At 38.2% G+C, this 10,135-nt stretch overlaps 1 protein-coding gene across 2 annotated transcripts; it reads right to left on the bottom strand.

Moving 5' to 3' along the window:
- Positions 1-446: 446 nt before the first annotated feature.
- LOC120165069 (copper chaperone for superoxide dismutase, chloroplastic/cytosolic-like) lies at positions 447-8,905 on the bottom strand. 2 transcript variants are annotated; one of them, XM_039174655.1, is made up of 6 exons: positions 2,664-2,913; positions 2,536-2,562; positions 2,349-2,421; positions 2,105-2,239; positions 1,461-1,684; positions 447-872 (listed from the first exon to the last, which is right to left on the bottom strand). In XM_039174655.1, the coding sequence occupies exons 1-6, from the start codon at positions 2,697-2,699 to the stop codon at positions 612-614; spliced, it is 756 nt and encodes a 251-aa protein (XP_039030586.1). In that variant the 5' UTR covers positions 2,700-2,913; the 3' UTR covers positions 447-611. The 2 variants fall into 2 exon arrangements, with proteins under 2 accessions (XP_039030586.1, XP_039030587.1); XM_039174656.1 differs by lacking the exons at positions 2,349-2,421; positions 2,536-2,562; positions 2,664-2,913 and adding an exon at positions 8,894-8,905 and having other exon boundaries at positions 2,105-2,294.
- Positions 8,906-10,135: the final 1,230 nt, after the last annotated feature.

Here is a 10,135-nt window from a genome sequence, read left to right as displayed (position 1 = left end):
CATTTTTTTTCTTTATATTTTATACTGATTTTCTTTGTATTTTCTATTAATTATCTAATTTCGCACCCCCTAAAATTTTATAGTTTCGCACTCCTTAAAATTTCTAATATAACCTCTTAAGTTCACACCCTCTTACATAAATTCCTGCATCCGTCTATGGATATTAGTGTTCTTCGTCATCGCCTATATTTTCTTGTCTTCCCAACTTGTTCAGGTGGACTTAAACTAGTTCTGATTACTAATTTCTCGCAGCTTAACTGTGAAATTAGAGCTTTGTTTATATTATTTGACACAAAGAATAAGAAAAGATTAAGAGATTTTAGATAATTTCATAAGTTTTTCAAGCAATTTGGGTGATGCAAGCTTTCATCAATCAAGAGAAAACGTATTCAGAGTAAACATGTCAGACAGCTAATATTTGACAATTGGCCTTTAATTAAAGGCCATTGGAATTGAAGCTTAGTGCTCATCAATTTTATTGGAAAGATTATCAACTCTGTTTCTCATATCGTTCCTATAAGTCATTAAGACGACAAGAAACTGTGTACATAAAAATGCTAGTAACATACAAAGTGCAACTACAAGTACCTATAACTAACTTCCATAAACCCTCAGACCTTACTAGTGACAAAATCTTTGTCAGTGGCTTCCCAGATGGTGCCATCACATGCACATATCTTCTTGTAGTTTTCCCCAACCCCAGCACTTTGGGCAATCACTGCAGCTGCCAGACCCGGATCTGATCTATCTTCAGTCTCGTATACCGCTACTGACCGCCCGATGAGATCGCCAACTATGAGTTGCTGTTTGACACAAGTGTGAAAAACCTTACCATTCTCATCTACATCTAAAGTTCCCAGGTCGCCAATCGGCTGAAAAACAAAGACAAGGGTAAGGAATGGAAAGTAAACATGACGGTTTGACAGAGTGGACATCGAGACACTGGCTTATGATCAAACAAATATAAAACAAAAGAGAAAACATTCCATATGTATGGGAAAATCTTTCAAGAGAAAAATAAATCTGACAAGATCCAATCAAGGTGTCCATATACACATAACTGTTGAGACAAAGCTATAAGAATTGGTTAAATATAAGTATCAACTCCTTTACAGAAAATAGTAATCTTCCACAACTTTGCCTGTTATATTCAGTTTCTCAATAAAGAAGTCTACAGGACAAGATCAGAACACTTGGGTTTTTTAAACATATTTTCAGTCATTATGGAAATTAAAATTTATGGTCGACCACGCCCTTTCTTTTAGTTGTCCCGACCAGATAGGTACTTGGAATATCATACGTGCACTTCATGATTACAAAATGAAATTACACTGACACACATACAGAGGGAGAATGAAAGTGACATAAACAACACATGAAAAGGGAAAAGTATGAGGTCAGATGATGATTTAGGTAAGAAAAAGAAATATGAAATCCAGGACCGAAGTTGGGGAAAAAACCTCTTCAGCAGTTCCTCCAATTGGTGGACTAAACACTTTCCCTGTACTTGTAGCACCTCTTGTTAGATCACCAAATTCATTAATTGACCAACCATGTTTCCCTGGTGACAAACCACTAAAATTGGCTTCAATCCTAGCCAGTTCCATACTCACTTGAGCCAATCGAACTACTCCAAAAATTTTGGGGCCTTTGAACTCAGAAACAGCTGCAGAAACTAAAAACTCTGCAAAAGGACAAGGGCAATAATTTGAGAAAATGCGGTTTATTTGCTGACAAGGGGTAAAGAATTTATTCAATGGCATGAATAGCATGCTCAGAAATGTGCTGTAAAGAAGCCTCTTTAAAATCTTTAAGTAAATACTAATTCCTTATTATTTATTCACTGAAAGCTCTAAGAATAGATAGGAGGCAGCTTCTGCTCAATTTATTTAGAAATGGTACCATTTAAGTAGACCTACAAATAATTATAACAATTAACAGAACATTTCTAAATTTCAGGGAGTTCCCCCAAGAAGCTGAACTGAGCATAAATTATGAAATTCCAATGAAAACTACTACTTTGCTTTCTGTTTGACGCCAACATGCATATATGTGGGCAAGCAACAAATATTTGAGCTATAAAAAAAAGTTAGATTTGACAAACCTTCTGGCACGCCTTGGCCTATTAACCTAGCATTTCGACCAATCTGCTTGAATGCTTCAGTCATGGTTTTCGCAGGAGAAGAACCAAGTATCCTCACCACTTGATTGCTCAAGTCCACTTCCACACTTTTGACTCCTTTGTATTTATGAACAAAAGAAAACACGAAATCACACAACATTCAAAGAATATCCTTTAAAAACCCTAGAAAGATTAATCATGCACGAAATTATTATTGTCGCCTTACCATCAATTGTTTGTAACTTATTCTTGACCGCGTTAACACAACCTTCACACTTCATGTCAACCATATACTCAGTCTGATACCAAAATAAAAGACCCAAATTTTTTAGCATGTCAACAAAATATAAGGATTAATCAACAATAAGCATTCAATCTATAGGATAATAAGGTCTATCAAGATGCTAACTTACAAGAACGTCAGGCAAGGACCCGCTTTCCTGCAAATTGAAGATTAGAAATGATCAAACATAGTTAAAGATAATAGATTTAACGTGAAAATAAAAGGGTAGTGCTCAAAATTAGCAATTCTGTACCAAACCTGAGATGGGTTGTGATAAGAAGGGGGAGAATCCATGTTAAGAGCAGTGGGAGAAGGTGTGAAGAAGAAGAAGAAGAAGAAGAAGAAGAAGAAGAAGAAGAGAAAGAGAAGGCCGCTGGAAGAGCAGAGGCAGCGGCTATGGCAGTTGCTGGGGTCAGCGACCTTAAAATGCCATTGCTTTAGTACGGTGCTTCTTTTACTGAGATGGACCAAATGGTTAGGTGAAGGTGTGGGTTGTCCAGAGACGTGACTTAGCCCGCTGTCCAGATGCTTCTAAAGTTGTTTATGTTCCATGTCAAATTATGCGATAATATATGGGTAAAGAAAAGAGTATGTCATGCTCCAGGAGTATTGATAAGTATTATTAGATGAATATCGTTAATATTCTAAAAGGCTCTATATATAATTTTGAATTAGTTAAAAATTTAAAATAAAAGATAAAATATATTGATGACTACCTAATTATTGTCTCTTTTTATTTTGATTATCTTTTTTGAAATTTTATCAATTAGATCACTTAACTATTTACATACATTCAATTAAGTCACTTGCCGTTAATATTTAACGAAAAAGCTGATGTGACAGTTAGAATATTTAGTATAATTACACATTTAATCATTGTTACTTATATATTCTATTAATTTAGTCATAATTTTAATAAATTAAAATAAGCTTAACCCTCAAATCAAATGGTACAAGCTAGTTGTATACTATTAGTCAAAAGAGTTAAAATTAATATACGAATTAGATTTGTATGAAATTTTAATTGATTATAGAATGTAAAACTTTTATTTTAATTACTTTAATTAAAAAGTGTTGAATATTACATTTTTTTACAATTAAAAAATCAATAAATTTCAACGGTTTAGTAGAATCTTCTAGAAAGTGAATATAATTTTATTGAATATTTAATTTGAAATTTATCTAAGATAAGGTTATCTAGAAGATGAGGTAGAATTCAACCAAAAGTATAAGATTTAAATATTTATTTTTATCTTTTTGATAAACCTTTTAAATTTAGGATTTTTAATATGATTATTTTATTATTATTAACAAACTAATTATTTTATTTACATAGAACTTCTCGATATGATTTTTAATTTGATTATTTTATCTATCATTATCTTTTATTTAGGAATTAGTTATTTTATTTACTGAAAACTCTCGGGTTATAAATATCGTTTAGGTTCAATAGTTGAAAAACATATTAGAATTTATTTTTTCTTGTTTATTTATTAAATTTCTACTTTTCTTTCATCTCCAATTTTCTTTCATTATTTTATTTTCAAAATGCTAAGCATGATCCAATCTATGCTTAGCTAAACTCCACTTAGTCAAAGGTTATATGAAGCTTAATTCTAATAATGAGAATTTAGTCTTGTTCTTCATAGCTTCAGATTGTATTATTTGATTCTCTGAAAACTGAGAGTAACAATCTGTCATTTCCTAAAAAGTTACTACATCTTCAACTCAAAAAGTGCATGTTGATTTGAAAACTATTTTTTCTTGAGGCTAAGAAAAGCATAAGGCTATATCATCTAAATTGAAATTTTAATACCTTATTTACTTTATTTTATTTCTCATCATTTTTATTCATTATTTATTTTTACTATTTATTTATTTAATTATTTTTAAACCCCCATTTTTGCTTTTGCATTTAAAATCCAAAGACCAAAAACAAGTAAATTTATCAAACTTCCTTTGTCCTTGTGGATTGACCTCTACTCTTCTATACTAATTTCATTATTTATATGAGATTAAAGTATTTATTTATTTGGGAAATTTGACGTTTCTTATATTGGCGTCGTTGTTGTAAACTTCGACAAAGTTACTAATATTGGTTCTTGGTTTGATATATAATTTGGTCGCTTCTAGGAGAATTAATATGTCGATATGGCCTTTAGAAGTGGTGCAACATGGAGAGGGATTCAGTTGGCGAAACTCGAAAACTTCATATTCAGGAGCTTGAATAAATACAAAGGAACACTTATGACAGTGCCCGGATTTGCCAAGATAAGGGGAAATAATTTCAAATTTCTTTTAAATCTTTTTATATTTGGTAAAAAGTGTTGTTTTTTTAATTCTAAGTTGAAAATTTTTGCAGGCAAACTCCAAACAAAGTGTTTAGGACCTTTTACCGTAACTCGAGTTTTCCCATATGATGCAGTTGAAATTCAAGATGAATTGGAAACTTGTTTCAAGGTGAATGGTCAGCGGTTAAAGCCTTACTATGAGAATCACCAAGTTTGTGTAGTCGATGAAATCATTATAGAAGAACTTGTAGTCTAAATCAAGTCATCGGGCTAACAATGTTAAACAAAAGCTCTCTAATGGGAGACAACTCATTTTTATTATTTTGATCAATTTTCTTTTTTACTATTTTTATTTTTCTGTCTATTAATTAATTAATTAATTTATTTATTTTTAAGTACCCAAGTATTTATTTGTTAAAGCTTGGAATTATGGTTGTGACGGAGGTTCAAATGAAAGTCTGGGCTTTTAATTGCAAGTATGGAGTGAATTTTGGTTTACAGGAAATCCATTTTGCGAACTCAAATTCAAAGCTTATTGTCACGCCCTCAAAACTTCGATGCCTCAAACCGTCGGGATATCAGAGTTAAGGTCTGACGGGTCGTGCGGCCTCAGACGCTCCTCGATCTTCTCGACGACTAAGTAAGCCTTACCCAAGCCTAGTGAGCGTGCAAACTCAAAAAGGTTGGAACCAAGCCCTCAAGGCTTCAAATTATGGAAGCTTTTAACACCAACGTGGCTACTTCGAGCCACAAGGTTGGACTATCGTGTGGAAGAGCTAACACGAGTGTGGCTACTCCTGGCCATAAAGATAGGCAACAAGAACAAAGAATAAAGAACTAAAGAACTCTGAAAGAATAGAGCAAATGCCTCAGAGCTATATTACTCTCTCACAAAGAGAAGAATGGAATTGGGTAATTACAAATGAGGAGGAGAGCTCTCTATTTATAGTTGAGCTCCCTCTCAATCAATGGCCAATATCGTTTTACATGAAGGGCTAGGATTGATTCCCACCTAACCCACCTCCCTTAAATTAAGGAAATCCCACCTAACATTATCCTTCTAGAATCCTCCAAGGAACGGGCCAGATCTGATGGTTTTGGGCAAGCCCAAACTCTATATTATTCCCTTTTAGATATCTGCACACATGTCTCGGTTCGAATCTACGAACCTTGACAAAACTGCCCCCATCGCCCTCGTCGTTTCTCTTGAACGCCTCAGAATAAATCCTTCACAGACTTGTTAAGCAATCTCCAAGAACTAGGCTAAGTCTGGTGGTCTCGGTAAGCCCGATACTCCGTATTGAACCTCTTTATCGGACGCTTATACCAATGTCTCAGACCCAAGTTTCTAGCCCGTAACATTCTCCCCCACCGAACCTAGCGACGCCCTCGTCGCTGTATTCGACGATCCTGGGCAACACCACTTTGGATACTCTTCAGTGCCTTAGCTTATTGTGGTCCTCCCATATGAACTGCTTGCCTTAGCTTCTGCCTCATGTAACTTCACGACGCGCCATATTTCACATCAACTTGGTTTCCTTTCGACACATCCACTTGCTCATGTCCCCCCATAAGGACTCACCTTCCCATAACGGCTGTGCTTGCTTCGGCTCTTGCTGCCAAGTGATAAAACGGGCTAACACGCCCACAAGTGCATCTCTACAGTAAGAACACTTTCCTACAAGTCTTGATTTGCCTCAGTTTGGACCCTCCTGTCCCTTGTGATAAAGTCTTGGATCCCATCCAAACTTTGTTTCCTCTGCGTTAAAGATTAGGTCTTGCCCGACCTACACTCGTTTAAAACGAAAAATCAAACTCAAAAGAACACTAGAATCGTGTCGAGATGTACATTCCCCTCTGATTAGTTGGCATTTACTCAAAATTTACGTCAACCCTTCTTATTCCATGAAGTCTGACACTCCCCGCATTGAACCCTTGTCATTAGAGTTCTTTGTGCCATCATGCATCGGTACGTTCTCACGGAAAAGTCAGATGCCCCTTCTTACATCTTCTCTTCTAACACGAAGGTTGGAGTTCATTTCCCACCTTGGAAATGGGTGGTGTCTCCTACACTTGACTTCTACTCGCCTTGGCAGAAATGAACCGTACTGAGCCAAGTCTCAATGCCCCCTCGATCCTTGGTTCATCCTCTTCTTTGGACAACTCGATCCTGGGCTCATCCATCGATCCATCGCCTTGGATGACTCGGCTCTCCTCAGGTAATCTCGCAACACTGCTGGCATCTCAAGTTTGCGCCCCATCGTTTGCTCGGCTCTTACCCTTAGCTTAGCATCTGTGTCACTTGAACTACTGCACACATCATCCCCAGATCCCCCATCTAGTTCATAATTGAGTGGACTTTCCTTGCCACTCGAGGAATAACATTCCTTATCCTTTGACTTGCCTTTATTGTGGAATTTCTTGCCGCTACCCTCGGCTTTCGGCTTTGGTTTGGAAATCTTGTTCTTCTTGACTCTAAATTCCTTGATGGACTCAACGGTTGTCAAGGATTTAGATAGCTCATTGACTTCCCTTCGCTCCAACACTTTCTTCGCCCACGGCTTTAATCCAAACATGAAGGTGAAGAACGCATCTTCTTCAGTCAAACTCGAGACTTTGAGCATGAGTCTTCTGAATCGACTCACATACTCCTTATGTGTCCTTTTATGCCTGAGATGTCTCAACTTAGACCACGCCTCCATCCTGGCATAATGTGAGCGAACTTGCTCACTTTGCACCCTCGACTTGACGACTTTATCACTTGCTATCGCACCGGGTCCCTTCTTGTGCTCGACTGCTTTAACACCCGCAGTCTCATCACGTCTCGATCCTAGATTGACTACTTGAGCACTTGTAGTCACACCATCTTTGTCCCTCAATTTAGCTACTTTGGAACATGTAGCCTCGTCTCGATTCTTGCTTGGCCGCATTGATCTCCTCAATCGGACCAAGTCTTTTTATTGACTTGGCAGCTTTAACACTTGTGCCTCCGCCAATTCCTGCTACATTTCCTTCTCCCATCCTCTCCATGATGGTTGTAAGGCGACGCTTCTCAGGACATCCTCTAATCAAATGAGGACCATCATAGAAGTAGCACTTTAGCTTTTCTTTGCTCATCTTCTTCTTCGCACCGAACTTTGCCTTACCATTCTTTCCCGATAGCTTTCCTTGGTTGCAAACTGTCGATGGCTCACAATGACCACTCGAAGAGCTTTCTCTATCATCTCCCCGCTACACCTTTTCCCGGTCTCCCCCATTGTTGCCATTATCCCTGGGCATGGGCTTGGACGACTCTTTGCTACTTGGCTTGACATCTGTAAGCTTATCCAGCATTCTGGATACAACTATGGCATCCGAAAGTCTATGGGTATCACCTTGCTCTTCCCCGGGCATTGCCCCTAGTCTAAGTCCTTCTAAGAAGGTCTTGAGCGCACCCCATTCACTCATTGCTCCTTTGCATATGAGCATATCCCTTTTAAGCTCATCCACCTCAATTCTGAAAGCCGTTACCTCGGCTTCTTGGGCATTACTCCTTCGAACCGTCTCCAACTCATTGAGAACTCGTTGTGTCTCATCCTTGAATCTCTCCTCCATGGACTCCAATCTATCAAGGCGGTACTTCACAACACCCTGGGTCTCTTTGGCCTCATCCTCGGCTTCTTCAAGTCTCCCGACCCTCTTCTCCCATGAAGTTGAGACCTCATCTAGCTTGACGAACCTTTGCGTGTGGAAAGCCAAACCTTCCATCAAATAGGCCCATTTCTTGTCTATCGTCAATTCTTCTTGTTCCTCATCAGGACTCTTCTCGTCTTCATGAGAGAACGTGCTACTTCGCTCGAACATGCTTTTAGTGTCACCCTTGAGCCTCTCTTCCTCGAGAACTGGCTCCCCTTGGTGTGCTTTCGTTGCCTCAAGCATTCCTTGCGAACTCATCACGGTATCCTCATGCTTGGACACCGATGATGCTCTTGAGCCCACCAGACTCTCGTCTTGTTTCCCACCTTGTCACTCCTTGCCTTTGCGTGCGGAAACTCCTTTTCTCTTGTGCCCCATCTCAATTATCAAAGTAAATTGATTGAAAGTAAGTAAAACAAATTTACCTAGTTTCACACCTTCCACTAAACACGGTCGAAGCAATCGTTGCTTGCCCATAATGACTTGCTCTAATACCACTTGTCACGCCCTCAGAATATCGACACCTCAAACCATCAGGATATCAGAGTCAAGGTCTAACGGGTTGTGCGGCCTTAGACGCTTCTTGATGCTCCTCGGTCTTCTCGGCGACTAAGTAAGCCTTACCCAAGCCTAGTGAGCCTACAAACTCACAAAGGTTGGAACCAAGCCCTCAAGGCTTCGGATTAAGGAAGCTTTTAACACCAATGTGGCTACTTCGAGCCACAAGGTCGGACTATCGTGTGGAAGTGCTAACACGAGTGTGGCTACTCCTGGCCACAAAGATAGGCAATAAGAACAAATAACAAATAACTAAAGAACTCTGAAAGAATAGAGCAAATGCCTCAGAGCTATGTTACTCTCTCATAAAGAGAAGAATGAAATTGGGTGATTACAAATAAGAAGGAGAACTCTCTATTTATAGTTGAGCTCCCTCTCAATAAATGGCCAAGATCATTTTACATGAAGGGCTAGGATTGATTCCCACCTAACCCACCTCCCTTAAATTAAGGAAATCCCACCTAACATTATCCTTCTAGAATCCTCCAAGAAACGGGTCAGATCTGATAGTTATGGGCAAGCCCAAACTCTGTATTATTACCTTATAGATATCTGCACACATGTCTCAGTTTGAATCCATGATTCTTGACAAAACTGCCCCCATCACCCTCGTCGTTTCTCTCGGACGCCTCAGAATAGATCCTTCACGGTCTTGTTAAGCATCCCCCAAGAACTGGGCTAATTATGGTGGTCTCGGTAAGCCCGATACTCTGTGTTGAACCTCTTTGTCGGACGCTTACACCAATGTCTCAGACCCAAGTTTCTAGCCCCATGACATTATCGTTTCATTAAACTAAAGGATTCAGGCCAGTCTTCTTGTTTAATCACTCTTGCAAAATAACTACCGCTGAACGCGAGGTCAAAATTAAACATAGGGAGTTTTTCTACCCTTCTCCTTTATTTATTTCATATCGGGGCAATACTCTTTTAGTTCAGATATGTTGAGTTTTCCATTGAATTTCTTGAGTTTTGTTGAACATCTTTGAATGTCTTGGATACATTTTTATTTGGATTAAGATGCATGAAAGTGGATAATGTGACTAATATTTTTCTTGAAAATATTATGATGATATCTCATGAGTTCGTTGGTTGAAACTGCACTTGACTTGATGCTAGTTATACCTTTTGGTAAGATTTGAGCCTACAAAGTAATTCTTTATATTCTTGCTCATTTTTCTTGTATGCTTTAGTTCAGATATGTTTAGT

Source organism: Hibiscus syriacus, unplaced genomic scaffold (genome assembly GCF_006381635.1).
Source record: "Hibiscus syriacus cultivar Baekdansim isolate YM2019G1 unplaced genomic scaffold, ASM638163v2 tig00111566_pilon, whole genome shotgun sequence".
NCBI classification, from domain to species: domain Eukaryota; kingdom Viridiplantae; phylum Streptophyta; class Magnoliopsida; order Malvales; family Malvaceae; genus Hibiscus; species Hibiscus syriacus.
Note: the sequence above shows the minus strand (reverse complement) of the source record. Positions and strands in the feature narration are given on the sequence as shown.

Coding starts and splice junctions, on each gene's coding strand:
- LOC120165069 (XM_039174655.1), bottom strand. CDS start 2,699: ATGGATTCTCCCCCTTCTTATCACAACCCATCTCAG. Junction 2,563..2,663: donor CTTATCACAACCCATCTCAG/GTTTGGTACAGA, acceptor TTCAATTTGCAG/GAAAGCGGGTCCTTGCCTGA. Junction 2,240..2,348: donor TAAGTTACAAACAATTGATG/GTAAGGCGACAA, acceptor ATAAATACAAAG/GAGTCAAAAGTGTGGAAGTG.